This window comes from Bos indicus, chromosome 4 (assembly GCF_029378745.1).
Source record: "Bos indicus isolate NIAB-ARS_2022 breed Sahiwal x Tharparkar chromosome 4, NIAB-ARS_B.indTharparkar_mat_pri_1.0, whole genome shotgun sequence".
In the NCBI taxonomy this organism is placed as follows: domain Eukaryota; kingdom Metazoa; phylum Chordata; class Mammalia; order Artiodactyla; family Bovidae; genus Bos; species Bos indicus.
In genome coordinates this window covers 114,750,400-114,772,389 of record NC_091763.1, presented here as the reverse complement: position 1 = coordinate 114,772,389, position 21,990 = coordinate 114,750,400, and the positions used below count along the sequence as shown (strand labels likewise).

At 42.3% G+C, this 21,990-nt stretch overlaps 1 protein-coding gene across 1 annotated transcript in view; it reads right to left on the bottom strand.

The window, feature by feature from the left end:
- Positions 1 to 18,457, bottom strand: part of GALNTL5 (polypeptide N-acetylgalactosaminyltransferase like 5) — a 56,165-nt gene extending 37,708 nt beyond the window's left edge. The window contains exons 1-4 of the mRNA XM_070788451.1: positions 18,226 to 18,457; positions 16,680 to 16,766; positions 13,877 to 14,177; positions 6,791 to 6,911 (exon numbers count right to left, since the gene is read on the bottom strand). Coding sequence (XP_070644552.1) covers positions 6,791 to 6,911; positions 13,877 to 14,138 — 383 coding nt within the window. The 5' untranslated portion in view covers positions 14,139 to 14,177; positions 16,680 to 16,766; positions 18,226 to 18,457. The remainder of the gene's footprint in view (positions 1 to 6,790; positions 6,912 to 13,876; positions 14,178 to 16,679; positions 16,767 to 18,225) is intronic.
- Between the last annotated feature and the right edge of the window lie 3,533 nt (positions 18,458 to 21,990).

The following is a 21,990-nucleotide window of genomic DNA, read 5'->3' as shown; positions in this document are numbered from 1 at the left end:
GTAGTCATGTACAGATGGGAGAGCTGGACCGTAAAGAAGGCTGAGGGCCAAAGAATTGATGCTTTTTAAACTGGTGCTGGAGAGGATTCTTGAGAGTCCCTTGGACTGCAAGGAGATCAAATCAGTCAATCCTAAAGGAAACCAACCCTGAATATTATTAGAAGGATCGATGCTGAAGCTGAGGGTCCAATACTTGGGCCACCTGATGGGAAGAGCTGACTCATTGGAAAAGATGCTGAGAAAGACTGAAGGCAAAAGGAGAAGGGGGCAGCAAAGGGTGAGATGATTAGATAGCGTCACGGACTCAATGGACGTGAATTTGAGCAACTCTGGAGCATAGTGAGGGAAGCCTGGTGTGCTGCAGCCCACGGGGTTGCAAAAAGTTGAACACAACTTAGTGACTGAACAACAATAACAATTTAGAGATTGGTAAACCTGAAAACACAGCATGTTAAAACCTAATGTATAGGGCTTCCCTGGTGACTCAGTGGTGAAGAATCTGCCAGCCGTTGCAGGAGACATGGTTTTGATCCTTGGTCTGGGACAATGCCCATGCTGGGGAGCAACAAAGCCCATGAGCCTCAACTACGGGGCCTGTGCTCAGAGCCTGCAAGCCGCAACCATGGGAGGCTGAGCACCTAGAGCCCGTGCTCTGCAACAAGAGAAGCCACCACAGTGAGAAGCTCATCCTCCATGACTAGAGAGTAGCCCCTGTCCGCCACAGCCAGGGAAAGCACACGCAGCAACAAAGACCCAGCACAGCCAAATATAAATTTTTAAATAAAGAACTGCTTAAAAAAAACCCTAATGTACATAGCTAAATCCTAATCAGAATAAAATGAATACTTACAAACGTATTATCATCTAAGGAAGAGATGAAATAAACTATTTTAACCTTATAGAAGGGCAAAAAGACCACAAAAATACATCAAAAGAAAGAAGAAACAACCCCATAAAGGCAACTAGAAACTAATGAGTTAGAAGACAAAAAAAGTAAAATTGATAAATCAAAGCAAAAGTTAGTTTTCTGAAAGATGACTAATATATATCCATTTCTACCAAGCTTTTGAAATCGAGAAGAAAAATGTACAAAAATAAGAATGAGAATGAAGGCAAGGTACCAGGAAAGGTGAAAGAGAATTATGAAAACAGGATGTGTGACTTTAAGCCAACAGATTTGAAAGTAGATGAAGTAGATTTTTATTAAAATAGATAGTTCTGAATAGACCCTAGAAATAGAAAGCCTGAGCAGAACAATAAATAACCTTAGAAAAAAACTAAACCGTTTCCATGTCTGACAGCAGAAAATGGAGCAGTGATTCATAATTACCAGACAAGTTCTGTTTCAAAATAAGAAATACACAGTGATACTATTTCAATGATGTTAGAGCATAGAGATATAGACAAAACATACAAATCCATTTTATGGAACTAGTGTAAATTTGATACAAAAATGTGATGACAGTAACTCAAAGAAGAAAAACAAAGCAGAGTTTCTTAAACTTGAGTCTTGCAGAGGCTCAGAAGAAAAAAACTGTCAACCCTCCAGGGCTGATTTCAGTTACCTTAATGTTTCCCAAATATGCATATGCAAACGAAAGTCAATCTTGTGTTTGTAAGCTCTTGGAGGTGGTGGTGGTGGTGCGTGCTCAGTCAGGTCCGACTCTTTGTCACCCGTGGACTATAGCCCTCCAGGCTCCTTCGTCCATAGAATTCTCCAGGCAAGTATACTGGAGTAGGTTGCCATTTCCTTCTCCAGGGGATCTTTCTAACCCAGAGATTGAACTTGCATCTCTTGTGTCTCCTGCATTGCAGGTGAATTCTTTGCCACTGGCACCACCTGGGGAGCCTCTTATAAGCTCTTACATAACCATAAATAAAACTGTAAAATTTAGTAAAATCACAGCTAAAATTCAGTTAAATTACAATTAAACTAATTTTACTTTCGGGTTGTGTTTTGCTGAAATGAAATCACCACATACAATTACAGGAAAGTTTCTTTAGACAAGTCAGTGCTTGGGTACCAAGTCACTTCATTCATGTCCAACTCTTTGCTGCCACATGGACTGTAGCCCACCAGGCTGCTCTGTTCACAGGATTCTCCAGGCAAGAATTCTGGAGTGGGTTGCCATGCCTTCCTCCAGGGAATCTTCTCGACCCAGGGGTTGAACCCTCATCTCTTCCACCTCCTGCACGGGCAGGTGGGCTCTTTACCACTAGCGCCACCGGGGAAGCCCTGACTAGCCAGTGCTACTATGCATTATATGACTGCTCACATCTCCAAGGACACAAAATTTTAAATTCTTCGCAGAGAAATTGTAGACTTCAACTGATACAAACTAATCTAATTTATACAGGTCAAAACAATTAGACAAAATATTAGCAGATCAAATAAAACAGCATTTTAGAAAAATAGTATATCCAACCAGTCCATCCTAAAGGAGATCAGTCCTGGGTGTTCATTGAAAGGACTGATGCTGAAGCTGAAACTCCAGTACTTTGGCCACTTCATGCAAAGAGTTGACTCATTGGAAAAGACTCTGATGCTGGGAGGGATTGGGGGCAGGAGGAGAAGGGGATGACAGAGGATGAGATGGCTAGATGGCATCACTGACTCGATGGACATGAGTTTGGGTGAACTCCAGGAGTTGGTGATGGACAGGGAGGCCTGGCGTGCTGTGATTCATGGGGTCGCAAAGAGTCGGACACGACTGAGTGACTGAACTGAACTGAAGGTTAGTTTATTTCAGGAATGTAAGGATGGCTCAACATAAGTTATCAATAATTTGATGGAGGAAAGCCATAGTGATCATGCTAAGAAATTATTTGATAGAATTTAGCAATCATTTCGGAGAAGGCAATGGCACCCCACTCCAGTACTCTTGCCTGGAAAATCCCATGGAAGGAGGAGCCTGGTAGGCTGTAGTCCATGGGGTTGTTAAGAGTCGGACCGACTGAGCAACTTCACTTTCACTTTTCACTTTCATGCATTGGAGAAGGAAATGGCAACCCACTCCAGTGTTCTTGCCTGGAAAATCCCAGGGATGGGGGAGCCTGGTGGGCTATCGTCTATGGGGTCGCAAGACTGAATCGACTTAGCAGCAGCAGCAGCAGTCATTTCTGGTTAGAATAAAATCCTAAGTCAAAATAAACCCACTCTCAATTGACATAGCTTTGGCCAGTCATTGAACATGCCAGAAGTGGACTTTGCTACCAACAGAGCAATTCTGTTGCTCCTCCAGAATCCTCTGGCATTATTCTGACGCACCCATGAGAAGAACTGTTATTAAAGAAAGGAAAGGAAAAATGAACGTTAATAAATAAAGGAGAAAATTTCAAGTCAAGGAACAGAAAGAAATGTCTTTAGTGTAATCAAAGGTCTTTAGTAGAAGTCAATCACAAACATTAAAAAATTAAATCCTAAAAAAATAATTCCCAACTCATTCTACAAGGCCAACAACACTCTGATGATAAAACCAGACAAGGAGATTCAATAGTGCTCTTACAAACACTGATATAAAAGTCCAAACAAAATTTTGGAATTTCAGCAGAATCAAATGCCATAATATATAAAAAGGATAAGGCATCATGACCAAGTAGGGGATATCCCATAAATGTAACCTCTGTTTAATGTTAGAAAATCAACATAACTTACCATCTTTACAAGCTAAAGATACACACATCTCAATGCACAGAAAAGGATGTAACAAAATCCAATATCCATCTGATAAAAAACTCTCAACAAACTAGGAATAGAAGAGAATTTCTGCTACCTGAAAAAGAACCTCTATGAGAAGCCTAAAGATAACATCATACTTACTGGTGAAAAACGGAGTGTTAAGATCAAGAACACAGCAAGGTTGTCCAATATCACCCCTTCTATTCAACACTGTACTAGAGATTTTAGCCAGTGTGATAAGTTAAGACAAATTGAAAAGTAAGAAGTAAAAGTGCAGATGTCATGAACATCTTCGGAGAAAATCCAATGAATAAATTTTTGTGATCCTGTGCTAAGCAGAAACAAATTATAAAAATATTGAACTCCATTAAAACTAAAAACTTTTGTTTTTTAAAAAGCACTAACTATTGAGAGAATGAAAAAACAAACCATGGGCTAAGAGAAAATATTTGTAATTATATATATGATAAAGGTCTTACACCTAAATATATAAAAATTTCCCCAAACTCAATAATAAGAAAAGAAATAATCCAATTTCAAAACAGGAAAAATATTTGAAGTTTAAATTTAAAATGGGCAAAATATAAAGAAGATACACAGATAGCAAGTAAATACATAAATAGATGCACAATATCATTAGATATCAGGAAAATGCAAATTGAACACTGCAGATGGTGACTGCAGCCATGAAATTAAAAGACGCTTACTCCTTGGAAGGAAAGTTATGACCAACCTAGATAGCATATTCAAAAGCAGAGACATTACTTTGCCAACAAAGGTCTGTCTAGTCAAGGCTATGGTTTTTCCAGTGGCCATGTATGGATGTGAGAGTTGGACTAAAAGAAAGCTGAGCACTGAAGAATTGATGCTTTTGAACTGTGGTGTTGGAGAAGACTCTTGAGAGTTCCTTGGACTGCAAGGAGATCCAACCAGTCCATTCTGAAGGAGATCAGCCCTGGGATTTCTTTCGAAGGAATGATGCTAAAGCTGAAACTGCAGTACTTTGGCCACCTCATGCGAAGAGTTGATTCACTGGAAAAGACTCTGATGCTGGAGGGATTGGGGGCAGGAGGAGAAGGGGATGACAGAGGATGAGATGGCTGGATGGCATCAGTGACTCGATGGACGTGAGTCTGAGTGAACTCTGGGAGTTGGTGATGGACAGGGAGGCCTGGCATGCTGCGATTCATGGGGTGGCAAAGAGTCAGATATGACTGAGCGACTGAACTGACTGAGTGACTGAGATCCCACTACACAGTCATTCGAACGGCCAAAATTAAAAAGACTGTTCACACCAAGAGCTGGCAAAAAGGTGGAGGAATTGGAAACTCTGTAGATTGCTACAGTAATCAAAACAGTATGGTGCTGGCATAAAAAACCAACACACAGATCAGTGGAACAGAGTGGAAAGTCCGGAAATAAACCCACACATATGGTCGATTAATTTACATTACAATGAGCTCCAATGAGCCAAGAATATAAAATGTGGGAAAAAGTCTCTTCAATAATTGGAAAAACTGAACAGCCACATGCAAAGAAGGAAATTGGATCTCTATCTTATACCATATCCTCAAGTTAATTAGAAATGAATTAAATGAATATAAGACCTGAAACTGTTAATCTCCTAGAAGAAAAGATAGGCAGTAAGCTCTTTGACATCAGTCTTGAATTTTTCTGGATGTGACAGCAAAAGCAAAAATAACCAAGTGGGACTATATCAACCCAAAAAGCTTCTGCACAGCAAAGGAAACCTTCAAGAAAACAAAAAGGCAACCTACTGAACAGGAGGAAATACTTGCAAGTCATATATCTGATAAGGTGTTAATATCTAACATATGTAAAGAAGTCACACAACTTAATAGTGAAAAAACAAACCAATCGGATTTAAAAATGGGCAGAGGATCGGAAGAGACATTTTTTTTTTTTCCCCAAAGAAGACATATAGATGGGCAACAGGCGCATGAAAAGATGCTGAACATCACAAACAATCAGGAAAACGTAAATCAAAACCACAGTGACATACCACTTCATACCTGCATGAAAGGCGCTTATCAAACAGCCAAGAAGTAGCAAGTGTTGGCGGGACGTGGAGAAAAGGGAATCCTTGTATGCCATTGGTGGGAATGTAAATTGGTGCAACTACTATAGAAAACCAGTATTGGAAGTTCCTCAAAAGACTAAAAATAGAACTGCCATATGAGCCAGAAATTTCTCTTTTGGGTATTTATCTGAAGAAAACTAAAGCACTAACTCAAAAAGATATAGGCACCCCCCTTGTTCATTACAGGATTATTTACAAGAGCCAAGACATGGAATCAACCTAAGTGTTTATGAGTGGTGAATGGATAAAGAAAATATGATCTATATCTATCTATAAAATTCATCCATTAAAAAGGAGGAAATCTTGCCATTTGCAACAACATGAATGGACCATGTTGTTGAGGGCATTTTGCTAAGTGAAACAAGTAGGAGAAAGGCAAATCCCACATATGCGTAGAATCTAAAACAAAGGAACAAAAAACAGTACCTCTCCCCCAAAAAACAAGTTCATAGATACAAAGAACAGACTGGTGGTTGCCAGAGGTAGGTGAAGGAGATAAGAAAAGCACAAAATTCCGTTGTAAAATAAATGTCATGGGGATGTAACGTACAACATGGCAACTGTAGCTGAAAACACTGTATCCCGTATTTGAAAGTTACTAGAAAAGAGGATCTTAAAAGTTCTCATCACAAGGAAAAAAAAATTGTATCTATGTATGGTGCTCCTGTGCTGGGCTCAGTCCCTTCAGTCCAGTCTGACTCTTTTCAACTCTGTGGACTGTAGCCCACCAGGCTCCTCTGTCCATGGAATTTTCCAGGCAAGAGTACTGGAGTGGGTTGTCGTGCCTTTCTCCAGGGGATCTTCCTGACCCAGGGATCAAACCAGTGTCTCCTGCATTGCAGGTGGATTCTTTACCACTGAGCCACTGGGGAAGCCCCTGTGTATGGTGATCAGTGTTACTTAGACTTACTGTGATGATCATTTTGCAATATGTACAAATATCAAATCATTATGTTGTATATCTGAAACGAATATGTAATATGTAAAAAAAAATATCAGAGGGAACATACATGACATTCCTGGTATCTGGCACGTTTCTGTAGTGGCCCAAGTTTTTACTGATAATGGAATTAAATCCATATGTTGAATATCCATGAATAACTTCTGGGATTGAATAGTTAAAATTCTCACCTGAAAGAAAAGGTGTTAAGTCACATAAGTATAGGTTTACCACCGTCACGTTGATAAAGGACAATAACAAAGATATCCTGAATTCACTCCTTTTATAACATGTCAGAGTAGTTTTTGTGGAACCTAAACTATGCCCGGATGACAAGGTTAAAATCAAAGGATTCACACACAGCAGAGCAGAGCCCTTAGCAAACCTGAACAATGAGTTACACTCAGTCATTCAGTCTCTCCAGAGAAGTATGTGCTCAGCCTCCTTGGTCACATCATGATTCAAAACTGTCCTGCGAAGCTATATTGACTGAGGGCTTTAGGGAAGGCGAGAGCTTAAGTCCCTCTTCCCAAACTCTGAGAGGATACAACAAGATGACGGAGGACAGCCAACACATCAGTGTGCGGCAGTGTTAGTCCCTCGGTCGAGTCTGACTCTTTGTGACCCCACGGACTGCAGCCCACCAGGCTGCTCTGTCCATGGAATTCTCCAGGCAAGAATACTGGAGTGGGATGCCATTGCCTTCTCCAGGGGATCTTCCCAACACAGGGATTGAACCTGGGTCTCCCCCATTGCACGTAGACTTTACCAACTAAGTCACCAGGAAAGCATTAGTCGTAACAATAAATAAAGTTGGCATAAAGTGAAAGAAAGTGAAGTCACTCCGTCATATCTGACTTTTTGCGACCCCATGGACTGTAGCCCACCAGGCTTCTCCATCCATGGAATTTTCTAGGCAAGAGTACTGGAGTGGGTCACCGTTTCCTTCTCCAGGGGAATTTCCCATTAAAAGATAAAAACTCAAAAAAAAAAAAAAAAGATAAAAACTCTTAGATGGTAATAAAAACCAAAATGTAACCATAAAAGATAAGTAAGATGAACTAAAATGGTTAAAAGTGGAAGAATGGTCAAAGAATACAGGAGTCAAAATATTTTTTAAAGTATAGAATTCACTGGAAGGACAACCCAGAAAGTCATTTTATACTTACAATAAGTTACAATAAAGATTTAATAGTCATGAGCTTGTAGACATCAAATAATGCTGCAACAAAATACTTAAAGAAAAAAATTTAAATATATCAATATATACTGCCACAAATAAACAGAAACGGAATTTTTTAAGAACAACTGCGAATCAGAGAAAAAGTCAGAAACTTGAATAATGCAATTAGTTACGTTTTCTTAGTAGATTTATATTGTGCTCTGTTTATGGGAGAATGAACTGTCTTTTCCATTGCCTGAGGAATGTTTTCCAAAACTGATATAAATTCTATATTGCTTATAAAGCGGGTTCCCATCAAAAAGCAGTAACCCCATTTCTTTTAGGTCCTCTTTCTTACACCTAAAAAAATCCTCGGCATGACACAGCAGATAATTGTGGGGGTTCTCTGAAACATGGAGGTAAGGGGGCAGATTGGCTAGGGGCCTCAGGACCGGGGGAAGGACACAGTGGGCTCCTGATTTCTTTGTTGCCTCCCGTAAGTCCCAGACTTCAGTTCAGTTCAGTTCAGTCGCTCAGTCATGTCTGACTCTTTGCGACCCATGGACTGCAGCACGCCAGACCTCCCTGTCCATCACCATCTCCCGGAGTTTACTCAAATTCATGTCCATTGGGCCGGTGATGCCATCCAACCATCTCATCCTCTGTCATCCCCTTCTCAGACAGGGTGCTGTCAAAACCTGCAAGTGGAACCACTAATAGGCATAGACAAAAGAAGCTCCCAGATAAGCCTGTTGCACCTAGCCACAGGGCCAGGAAAGCGGACAAACAAAACCACAGAAAACTTTTGGCAACAGCCACTCTAGTCGAACCAGCACCAACGGGAGAACCACAGCGCCCCCTGTGGCTCCCAGCAATACATATGCGTGCACAGTTGCTCAATAGAATCCAACTCTATTCGACCCCATGGACTGCAGCCCGCCAGACTCTTCTGTCCGTGGAATTTCCAGGCAAGAATACTGGAGTGGGTTGCCATTTCCTTCTCCAGGGAATAATACATAATGACCCTAAATAGACGCATGCCAAAAACCAGCCACAAAATACATGAAACAAAGCCCAATAGAGTTGAAAGTAGAAACAGACAAACCCACAATTATTATAATCGGGGTCTTCAACATCCACTCTTAACAACTGTCAGAACTACCAGCCAGAAACGCAGCAAGGGTACAGAAGAACTGAACAATACAATCAACCAACCGGATCTAATTGAGATTATATATATATGAAGCACATCACCTAACAATATCAGAATACAATTTTTTTTTCAAGTATCCATGGAGCATTCACCAAGATAGACCATATCCTGGATCATAAAACAAACCTCAAAGAAACCTAAAAGAATTGAAATCAGGCTCTCCTCCTCACTAGGGAGAAGTAAATTTTGCTTCTGGAATATGTGCTGTGTTCAGAGATGTCTGACTCTTTGTGACCCCACGGCCTGTGGCCCACCAGGCTCCTCTGTCCTTGTAATTTTTGAGGCAAGAAGCCTGGAGTGTGTTGCCATTTCCTACTCCAGGGGATCTTCCTGACCCAGAGATTGAACCTGCGTCTTTTGTGTCTCCTGTTTTGGCAGACGAATTCTTTCCCACTGTGCCACTTGGCTTATTGAATAAAAGGCACCTTTTATTTTATAATGCTTCTTGAATAAAACCCTTCGAAAGAAAACAAAAATGTACAGCGTGGCAACTACAGTTAACATACTGTATTATATACTGTATCGTACACTTGAAAGTTGCTAAGAGTTATCATCACACAAAAAATATTTAACTATGTGTGATGATGGATGTTAATGAAATTTATTGTGATTACTAAGTTATGACCAACCTAGATAGCACATTAAAAAGCAGAGATATTACTTTGCCAAAAAAAGTCCATCTAGTCAAGGCTATGGTTTTTCCAGTGGTCATGTATGGGTGTGAGAGTTGGACTGTGAAGAAAGCTGAGTGCCGGAGAATTTATGCTTTTGAACTGTGGTGTTGGAGAAGACTCTTGAGAGTCGCTTGGACTGCAAGGAGATCCAACCAGTCCATTCTGAAGGAGATCAGTCCTGGGTGTTCACTGGAAGGATTAATGTTGAAGCTGAAACTCCAATACTTTGGCCACCTGATATGAAGAGCTGACTCATTGGAAAAGACCCTGATGCTGGGAAAGATTGAGGGCAGGAGGAGAAGGGGACGACAGAGGATGAGATGGTTGGATGGCATCATTGACTCGATGCACATGGGTTTGGGTGGACTCCGGGAGCTGGTGATGGACAAGGAGGCCTGGTGTGCTGCAGTTCATGGGGTCGCAAAGAGTCAGACACGACTGAGCGACTGAACTGAACTGAACTGATTTGCAATACATGCGTGCGTATGTGCCTGCTCAGTCCCTTCAGTCCTGTCTAATCTTTGCGACCCTATGGACTGTATGTAGCCCACCAGGCTTCTCTGTCCATGAGAGTCTCCAGGTAAGAATACCGGAGTAGGTTTCATGCCCTCCTCCAGGGGATCTTCCCAACTCAGGGATAGAACCCACCTCTCTTGCATTGCAGGCGGATTTGTTACGGCTAACCCCCTGGGGAAGCTGGTGTAATGTATACATATATAAAATCATTGTTGTACACTTAAAACAAGGTCAATGTTATATACCAATTACATCTCAATTTTAAAAAGAATGAAAAGAGAAGGCACAGACTTGTGCAAAACATTTGCAACTCACGTATTAAAGGATTTGAAACTAGAATATATCTTTTAAGTCTTAGAAATCCCAATCTTTAAAGTCTTAGAAATCAGAAGACTAACATCCCAATTTAAAAATGGACAGGGGCTTCCCTGGTGGTTCAGTGGTAAAGAATCCGCCTGCCAATGCAGGAGACACAGGTTTGATCCCTGATCAGGGAAGATATCACATGCCTGAGAGCAACTAAGCCTAAGTGCCGAAACTACTGAAGTCCTAGCTCCTAGAGCCCGTGCTCTGAGATAAGAGAAGCCCACACACCGCTAGAGAGTGTCCCCCACTCGCCTCAACTAGAGAAAAGCCCACGCAGCAACAAAGACCAGCACAGCCATAAATAAATAAAACGATGGATAGAAGACTTGGAGAAGCACCCTATAAAAGAAGATGTGTGGTCATTAACCACATGAAAAGGTGCTCAAAAATCCTTAGTCATAGGAAAATGCACATTAAGGCTACACTGATACCTACCATTTCTCACCCATCATAATGGCTAAACTCTAAATATCTGACCATGTCAGGTGTTGACCAGTCTGGAGAAGATGGATTCTCCTCCACTGCTGAAGGGAACAGATATTGGCATCCTTACTTTGGAACACAGTTTGTCATTTTCTTTAAAGTTGAGCATTTTGTTGTGGTTCGGTTTCTAAGTCATGTACGACTCTTTGCAACCCCACAGACTGCAGCAGCCAGGCTTCCCTGTCCTTCATTATCTCCCGGAGCTTGCTCAAACTCATGTCCATTGAGTCAATGATGCCATCCAACCATCTCATCCTCTGCCATCCCCTTCTCCTCCTGCCTTCAATCTTTCCCAGCATCAGGGTCTTTTCCAGTGAGTCAGTTCTTTACATCAGGTGGCCAAAGCATTGGAGCTCTACCTTCAGCATCAGTCCTTCCAATGACTATTCAGGACTGATTTCTTTTAGGATTGACTGGTTTGATCTCCTTGCAGTCCAAGGGACTCTCAAGAGTCTTCTCCAGCACCACAATTTGAAAGCATCAATTCTTTGGCACCCAGCCTTCTTTATAATCCAACTCTGACATCTGTACATGACTACTGGAAAAAGCATAGCTTTGACTATATGAACCTTTGTTGGCAAAGTGATGTCTCTGCTTTTTAATACACTGTCCAGGTTTGTCATAGTTTTTCTTCCAAGGAACAAGTGTCTTTTAATTTCGTGGCTGTAGTCAACCGTCCACACTGATTTTGGAGTTCAAGAAAACAAAATCTGTCACTGCTTCTACTTTTTCCCCTTCTCTTTGCCATGAAGTGATGGGACCAGATGCCATGATCTTAGGTTTTTGACTGTTGAGTTTTAAGCCAGCTTTTTCACTCTCCTCTTTCACCCTCATCAAGAGGCCCTTTAGTCCCTCTTTGCTTTCTGCCATTGGAGTGGTATCATCTGCATATCTGAGGTTGTTGATATTTCTCCTGGCAATCTTGATTCCAGCTATGAGTCATCCAGACCAGCATTTCTCATGATGTACTTTGCATATAAGTTACATAAGTAGGGTGACAATATACAGCCTTGACGTACTCCTTTCACAATTTTGAACCAGTCCATTGTTCCATGTCCAGTCCTAACTGTTGTTTCTTGACTTGCATACATGTTTCTCAGGAGACAGGTAAGGTAGTCTGATATTCCACCCCTTTAAGAATTTTCCACTGATTCTTGTGATCCATACAGTCAATGTCTTTAGTGTAGTTAATGAAGCATAAGTTTCTCTGGAATTCCCTTGATTTCTCTATGATCCAATGAATGGCAGGGGTTCAGATCACGCAAGACCTGGAGTTGACTGTGGCTTAGATCATGAGCTCCTTATTGCAAAGTTCAGGCTTAAGTTGAAGAAAGTAGGGAAAACCACTAGGCCATTCAGGTATGATCTAAATCAAATCCCTTGTAATTATAGTGGAAGTGACCGAGTCCAGTGATTAGATATGGTAGAGTGCCTGAAGAACTATGGACTGAGGTTTGTAACACTGTACAGGAGGTATTGACCAAAACCATCCCAAAGAAATGCAAGAAGGTGAAGCAGTTGTCTGAGGAAGCTTTACAAATTTAGCTGAGAAAAGAAGAGAAGTGAAAGGCAAGGGAGACAGGGAAAGATATACCCAACCGAATACAGAGTTCCAGAGAATAGCAAGGAGAGATAAGAAAGTCTTCTTAAGTGAACAATGCAAAGAAATAGAGAACAATAGAATGGGAAAGACTAGAGATCTCTTCTAGAAAATTTGAGATAGCAAGGTAACATTTCATGCAAAGGTGGACACAATAAAGGACAGAAATGGTATGGACCTAACTGAAGCAGAAGAGATTAAGAAGAGGTGGCAAGAATACACAGAAAAACTATACAAAAAAGGTCTTGAAGATCTGGACAACCACTGTCCTGCGGTCACTCACCAAGAGCCAGACATCCTGAGTGTGAAGTCAAGGGGGCCTCAGGAAGCATCACTACGAAGAAAGCTAGTGGAGGTGATAGAATTCCAGTTGAGCTATTTCAAATCCTAAAAGATGATGCTGTGAAAGTGCTGCACTCAATTTGTCAGCAAATTTGGAAAACTCAGCAGTGTTCACAGGACTGGAAAAGATCAGTTTTCATTCCAATCCCAAAGAAGGGCAATGCCAAAGAATGTTCAAACTACTGTACAATTGCCCTGACTTCACATGCTAGCAAGGTAATGCTCAAAGTCCTTCAAGCTAGGCTTCAACAGTATGGGAACTGAGAACTTCCAGATGTATAAGCCGGATTTAGAAAAAGTTAAGCATACAGCTTCCATATGAACCATCCATCCTGTACCGAGGTATTTACCTAAGAGAAACAGAATATTTTTATACAAAGACTTATATGTGAATATTCATAGTGGCATTGGAATTCACTCTAGAACAGCTACAAATACACTTCAAACACATGCTATACTTTGCTTAAAGAAAATGAGGAAGATATCCAGGGAGGAGGAAGAATGGGGGTGAAGTTTTTACTGTACCTATTAAAATTTATTTCTTAGAAACACAGAAAGCTATCTGAAGCAAATATAGCAAATTACTTTAAAATTCTCACGTTTATGAGGCAAATACATACAAGCCTGTTTGTGTTATTTTCTCTCGGTGGGTATATATATATATATATGAACATATATGAAATACTTCATAATTTAAAATTGCATTGCTCTAAAAAGGACAGTCTCTTCCTCTTCCCAATATTCAATTTATGGTATATTTTCCCCTTACCATGGCTAACAGAGGAAATCAAAATACTTACCTGAACTTAACAACAACTTGGGTTCTGCGGGTTCATCTTCACTAGCCCTTTCCACTCTCACGTTGTAAGCTCTCGGTAAGTGCACTGAGTCAGGTTTGCTTTGCAGTTTTTCTCCAAGGGACCAAATTAATGGATTTCCTTTCTCCTGGATCTTCTCTTGCTTCTTCACATGATTGTAGTGAAGATAAATATTAAAGACGGCTATCCAGATGCCGAATGTCAAGGAGGCACAGAGTAAACACTGAATTATAACATTTCTCATTGTAAACCTAGCATTTTTGAAGGTCCGTTTTAATATTTCCTAAACCGGAAGGATTTACGAGAAGCTGTATTAGATATTTTGATGGTTTGGAGATCATCTACTTGGCTTAAATTCAATTTACAGTGTTTTTAAAACAGGATCATTTTGACACCAGTGCTTATCCCATACTTTGATAAGATAAAGTGTGCCCTTAGGAAAAAAAACTCTTAAAACTCCATATTCATAAGACTTCTGCTGGGCTGTAGTTGTGCCATTCAGGATCTTCATGTCGAGTGTGGGCTCTTAGTAACAGCATGTGGGGTCTAGTTCCCTGACCAGGGATCAAACCCAGGCCCCCTGCATTGGGAGTGCAGATCCCCAGGGAAGTCCCCTCATAAGATTTTTTTAAAGTCTAATGTATAACATGCTTATAAAACATACAATATCATTTAAAGTCATCGACCCAAACTCCTGAGATAAAACTAAAGGAAAAAATGTGAAAGAAGGGTGTTTCATCCCTCGCATGCTCAGCCCATGTAGGAGTGATAGCATAGGTCTTTGTTTTAAAAAAGCGGATCTGACACTAGTCAGACTGTTGCTTGCTGTTGCTTAGTCGCGTAGTCTGTGTGACCCCACGGACTGCCACCCACCAGGCCCTCTGTCCATGGGGATTCTCCAGGCAAGGACACTGGAGTGGGTTGCCATGCCCTTCTCCAGGTGATATTCTTGACCCAGGGATTGAACCTGGGTCTCCCGCATTGCAGGCAGTTTCTTTACCATCTGAGCCACCAGGGAAGCCCAAGAATATTGGAGTGGATAGCCTATCCCTTCTCCAGGAGATCTTCCCAACCCAGGAATCAAACCAGGGTCTCCTGCATTGTAAGTAGATTCTTTACCAGCTGAGATACCAGGGAAGCCCCAATCAGACCATTAGAAATGTATTGATAAAAACAAGCAACATCCCAAGGTGGAAAGAAGGTGGGCAAAGAGCAGTGTGGACCCCACTGATGGGACTGTGGAATGCTGCAGCCACTTTAAATCTCGGTCTCAAGTCCACTCCTGGCCACAGGATCAGTAACAAGGGCCAAGCCACATCATAGCTTGGCTGGGAAAGTGCAAGACCCACCCCCAGGGAGGAGCATCTGTTCCTGAGATCTTCAGGGCCCAGGCATCACCACCAGTGGAGTCAGGGCCTGTGTCTGGGTGGAGTCCTGAGGATGCTGGGTAAAGGGAGCAGGTGTGTAAAGCTGGATTTGGTAGTTTACTAACACAGGAGCATTCTCCCAGGACAGAGGACCTAACACCCTCACCAAGATCTTGGTCACACAGTAAAGGTTTGCTGATTGAATGAATAATCCCTTTAAAAATGAAATACTTGATTAAGGAAAGAAGTATCAGGATTTCCTTGGTGGTACAGTGGATAAGAATCTGCCTGAGGATGCAGGGGACATGGGTTCAATCCTTGGTCCTGGAATATCCCACATGCCAAGGAGTAACTCAACCTACTAGACACAGCTACTGAGCCCACATGTTGCAAGTACTGAAGCCCACGTGCCTAAAGCCTGTGCTTTGCACCAAGAGAAGCCACCGCAACGAGAAGCTTGGGCAATGCGACTAGAGAAAGCCTACATGCAACCAACAAAGTCCCAGAGCAACCAAATAAGTTAAGTAATTATAAAAAGAAGAAATATCCAATGTGTAAGAGAAGAAGATAACTTCTAATGAGGGAAAATGGGCGGATTAAAGGAACTGGAAAGAGAATGAAGCTGTTTGAACATCATCCTATTAAATGTCATTTTAAGAGACTTCTGTTTTGAGGTTCTCCAAAACCCGAAAGCAATTAGAAACTAGTTAAAGGAGAAAATAGTGAAGGGAGGCCTCCAAATTTAATATACAAAATATACACATGAATTCATGTGATAAAAGTATTACTGAACAATAAATTGATATTCTCTGGAATTCTACCATACTAAGAAAAAATGGGAAAGAACAGATATGTGTATGCGTAACTGAATCACATTGCTGTACACCTGAAGCTAACTGGTGGGCTGCCGTCCATGGGGTCGCACAGAGTCGGACGCGACGGAAGGAGCTTAGCAGCAGCAGCACAGTGTTGTGAATCAGCTGTTTGTTGCTGTTTTGTTGCTCAGTCGTGTCCGACTCTGTGTGACCCCACGGACTGTAGCCCACCAAACTCCTCTGTTCATGGGAGTCTCCAGGCAAGAATACAGGAGTGGGTAGCCATGCCCTTCTCCAGGGGCTCTTCCCAGCCCAGGGACTGAACCCATGTCTCCTGCATTGGCATTTACTGCTGAGCCACCAGGGCTTCCCTATACTCCAATACAAAATGAAAAAATACACATATAAAAAGAACACTTGGGGAAAGTTTTCTTTAGATGTGACCACATAAAAATCTCTCTCCCTCCAGACTTCTTATTTTACTAACATAGATTATCCTACATTAGATTTTCTTAAAGCAGAGGAACACAGACCTCGTCTCCCATCCTCCCCACCTCAGCACCTTCCCCCACACTCCCGCAAAACACAGAATACGTCTCCTACCAAGAGATAGGTCTGTGATTGGCTTTTCAACTCTGCTGTCTCAGAAGGAAATCATGTTCAATTATTTTCTTCACTAAACCTTACGTGCTGGAAAAATACAGAATTAATTTGTTAAAACATACTTCAAAGATAATTTGTATGTATAGCAAGTAAAATTTTAAATACATTAAAAAAAACCCTGAGTTAATGAAAAGAATGCAGTAAAACAGAAAAGAATGCTGCTAAAAATCACTAACACATGCACACATGCACACACACACACCAAGAAACCAAAGCCCTAAACTACATCTGTGTTTATGGTCACTGAGTTTTAAAATGTAAGTCTCTAAGCCAGGAAAACATGACCATGCTTTACGTAATGTCATAACTAATTTTTTTCTGCAAATAATCAGTATTTGTAATCCTTTGCTTTCCTCAGTTCAGTTCAGTCACTCAGTCGTGTCCGACTCTTTGCAACCCCATGAGTCGCAGCATGCCAGGCCTCCCTATCCATCACCAACTCCCGGAGTTCACTCAGACTCACGTCCATCGAGTCAGTGATGCCATCCAGCCATCTCATCCTCTGTCGTCCCTTTCTCCTCCTGCCCCCAATCCCTCCCAGCATCAGAGTCTTTTCCAATGAGTCAACTCTTCACATGAGGTGGCCAAAGTACTGGAGTTTCAGCTTTAGCATCATTCCTTCCAAAGACGTTATCTCTTTAGCATAGCTTTTATATATATATTAAAAAAAAGCTTATATATATATATATATATATAAAAACAAAGAACACCCAGGGCTGATCTCTTTTAGAACGGACCGGTTGGATCTCCTTGCAGTCCAAGGGACTCTCAAGTCTTAATAGCGATCTTTGCACAAGATCCTTTCCCTGATGAGGGAAAGATGGAAGGCAGGAGAAGGGGATGACAGAGGACAAGATGGCTGGATGGCATCACTTACTCAGTGGAAATGGGTTTGAGCAAGCTCTGGGAAGTGGTGAAGGACAGGGAAGCCCGGTGATCTGCAGTCCATTGGGTCGCAAAGAGTTGGGCTGCATAAGTCCATGGGGTCACAAAGAGCTGGACACAACTGTGACTGAACCCCAATAAAAGGCCTTTTCCAGTGAGTCAGCTCCTCTCATCAAGTGGCCAAAGTATTGGAGCTTCAGCTTCAGCATCAGTCCTTCCAGTAAGTATTCAGGGTTGATTACCTTTAGGATTGATTGGTTCTGATACTAGGAAGAGTTTTTTTTTTTTTTTATCTATTTTGCTTTTTGAATAAGTAGTACATTAATTTAATATAAATCTTAAGAAGTACAAAAGGTGTATCTTTGTGATATACAATGCGAACTGGCCCTGATTTTCAAGAACTAAGGTTATTACGATGCCCAGTAAGCCTCTCGGGTGGCATAACCCAGCCTGAAAAATCTGACCTTCTTAATCTTGATCCCCAGAGCCAGGGTCCTATTCAAGATTCAGAGGTTTGATGCACTGCGCTCACTTTTTCTATGTGGAAGGACACCCACTCCGCATCTTCCCACTTTTCAGCATATGGACCCCAGCCACCTACCGCTGAGACAAACACTGGCTGCTATGGAGTCGATGTATTCTCCAAGTTGGGTCATAGGAAGATTTGGGCAGGACTCTATGCTCAACAAATGATCTCAAAGATGGAATTTCCTCCTGAATGGCTGACTCAGTGGCGCCTGGATTCTGAGCAAATTACTTGATTGTGCCGGGTACCCTGCCTGCATGGCGGGGCTCAAAACACAGGCTGCCCCAGGCTGCCTCACAAAGCCCTGTGACATCATACAGGAGCTCACCAGCCCCAGGGGCCCCTGCCTGGGAGCTCCAATCAGTGGGCAGGATCCAGGAATTCCAAAACTGGAAGGGTCTTTCCGGATAGTCTCAGAACCCTTGCTCTTCTGCTGAGGAAATAGGAAAGTCCTTGCTTCAGCCAAGACGAAATACTAGCCTTCTCTAGGGCAAGCCTCATTTTTGGCTTTTCTGAAATAAACTTTAAAAAAATGAAGACGCCTTCAGAACATCTCAAGAGACTTAAAGATGAGCCAAAGAGTTACTTGGCTGCCTTTTTATTTCTTACTCTATTGCTCAACTTTAGACATTAGTACATGAGTTCAGCCAAACACTTGTGAAATTTCTTGTCTCTTAATAAGTCTGGGTAGACCTGACCCTCCCCCGAATTCAGGAGGCTGACTCAGTGTTTTTCCTGGGACCAGACACCTGCTGGTACATGAGAGGAAAGAGGTGAGTTGAGATTTTGATACCAATAATGACCTTCAAGCATAACTTGGAATCTCCTTTAGACAGGCTCAAACAAAAGGTCCTTTTATCATAATATTAATATTAAAAAGTAAGCTTTTATTTATAATCGCCCCCAACTGGAAAGGACTCAAATGTCATCAGTAGGAGAATGAATAAACTGTGCCTCTCCATATAATGGAATGCACAGCAGCAGTGAAATGACTGAGCCACAGAGCCACAGAAGAGGGAGAATCCCACGTACATAACACGAAGTGATAGGACACAGTGGATGCTAAGTTGCTTAGGTCGTGTCCTACTCTTTGTGACCCTATGGACCGTAGCCCACCAGGCTCCTCTGTCCATGAAATTCTCCAGGCAAGAACACTGGAGTGGGTTGCCATGCCCTCCTCCAGGGGATCTTCCCAACCCAGGGACTGAACCCTTGTCTCTTCCATCTCTGGGCTTCCCAGGTGACACGAGAGGTGAAGAACCCACCTGCCAATGCAGGAGACATAAGAGATGAGCGTTTGATCCCTGGGTGGGGAAAATCCCCTGGAGAAGGAGAGGGCAACCCACTCTGGTATTCTTGTGTGGGAAATCACATGGACAGAGGAGGCTGGCGGGCTACAGTCCATGGAGTCGCAAAGAGTTGAACATGACTTAGCCACTAAACAACAATAAGTTTTTGCTTAGCCAATGGCCACCCAGCAAGAGGCTACATTCTGACCCTCTCTGGGTCCCCCTGGGACTTTTCCTGGGTGCTGCTTAATCCTGGGAGTGGGTGTGAGTTCCTGGGGTGGACAGTATTCTTTCCTTGACCAGAACATCTATGCCTTTATCTGATTGACATATTCAGCTTACACTTAAGACTTAATTTGAGAAAAAAATTTCTTCATCTAAGAAACCATCTTCAGAGTCAGTGAACAATTATATGATTCTGTTCAGTTTGAAAAATGCTGATATAACGTCTCTGAGCCTGGCTGTCTGATCTCTAAAGGGGATGGGTAATGCTGAAGGCCTACAAAGTGAAGTATTTGGAGGAGGAGGAGGCACATTGTAATTTGAAGAAAATCCACAACAGGGGAACCAGTGAACCATCATGGAGAGTCACGGAAAAACACTGAAGGACAGTCTTTCCAGGGAAACTTGGTAATGTTCTGACATGAAGTTTGGTTGAGCTATTATCTTGGGGATGATTGCTGTCGGCTTACTGCAAACTAATAGTAACTGCTGGTGGTTCCTTCCTACGAGGTTTGTGAGCTCCAGGAGAGGAGGGACGGTTTCTTGTTTGTCTTTGATTTTTTTTTTTTTCTGGCCACACTGTGGCGCATGTGGGATCTTAGTTCCCAGACCAGGGATCGGACCCACACCCTCACATTGGAAGCTCAGAGTCTTAAACACTGGACCACCAGGGAAGTCACCTCATTTTTGTGTCTTGGACTCTAGCACACAGCTAGGAATTCTGCTGGGAATCCAGAAAACATCAGTGTGATTTGAAGTGGAAGTGAAGGGGCTTCCAGGTGGTGCAGTGGTAGAGAATCCGCGTGCTGATGCAGGAGACGCAGATTTCATCCCGGGGCCAGGAAGATCCCCTGGAGAAGGAAATGGCAACCCACTCTAGTATTCTGGCCTGAGAAATCCCAGGGACAGAGGAGCCTGGTGGGCTACAGTCCATGGGGTCACAAAGACTCACATGACTTAGCGACTGAGCTTGCACACACAGTTTGAAGAGGAAGCCACCCACTTCTACACCTGCAGGGAAAGGATGCTGAAGAATCCAAGGTTTGCAGCATTTTAAATCGACTATCGTTTTGTCGAGTCCGACTCTTGCGACCCCCTCCCCCAATCAACTATACTTCAGTTAGAAATAAATTAAAAATTGCTGTACAGCAGAAATTAAAGCAACAGTGTAAATCAACTAGACATCAGTAAAAATAATTTAAAAAAAAAGAATCCAAGGTGTGGGGTGGCCCCCTTCTTTCCTGGGTTGGGAGGTGCATCCATCTGAGGAATAGTCGGTAAATAACACTGTATGCTTTCCTCACACCCCTCCTTTGAAGCTGGTTTAAGTAGGTCTTAAGGACAATCACCATGGAGGGAACTTTGAGGAGAATATCAGGAGGGTAAGCAGTAGGTAAAAATACTATAATGGAGGGACTTCCCTGCTGGTCCGGTGGCTAAGAGCCTGAGCTCCCAATGCAGGGGTCCCAGCTTCAATCTCTGCTTGGGGAACTAAGTCCCACATGCCGCATCCAAGACTTGGTTAGTTATTAATGCAGCCACATAAATAAATATGTTGTTTTAAAAGTAGTACAGGGACTAGAGGGAGAGGAGAGGCCAAGAGTGTTTTCCCTCCTGACCTTAGTTGCTGACATCATTGTCCACATATCATCTGATCGGATTGTGGGTTGAATTGTGTCCCTGCCTCGCATTCGTATGTTGGAGTCCTAATCCCTTGTATTTCAGAATGTGACTGTTTGGAGACTGGGCCTTGAAAGAGGTGAATAAGGTAAAATGAGGTCTTGTGGGTGGGCCCTAAGAATAAGAGATTAGGACACGGGCACACAGAGAGGTGTCTTCCATCCTGTGACTCCTGCTAAGAAAACAATGCCCTCACCACTGAGCTCTTCATGTGCTATTTTTAAAAAGGGGTTTCTTTTCCACACCACACATTCTGCTTCCTGTCGACTTCCTGTAACACTTGCTAACTTTCACTTCTGGTTTGCTTTGATTGCTCTATTTTGGACATCATTTTCTTCTTAAGTAAACAGTAACGACTCTAATAAAATAGCCCACATATTGTTGTAAAACATATTGTTGTTTAGTAAAAACAAAAGCAAGGAAACACCCTAGCGCTTTTCACCTTTAATTCAAGGAGATGTCCAATATAAAGCATGTCAGGCTGTGGTGGTTTTTGGATTACTTAACTCCCACTCTGACTTAAAAATAAAAGGAGGAAGTTTTATTAGAAATGCACAGAGCCACGTGCCCCAAAGGACTGGGTCAGACCTACACAGCACAGGCAGCTCTGTAGGAGCTCAGAAGCAATTCAGAGCTCCTTTGGGGGCTG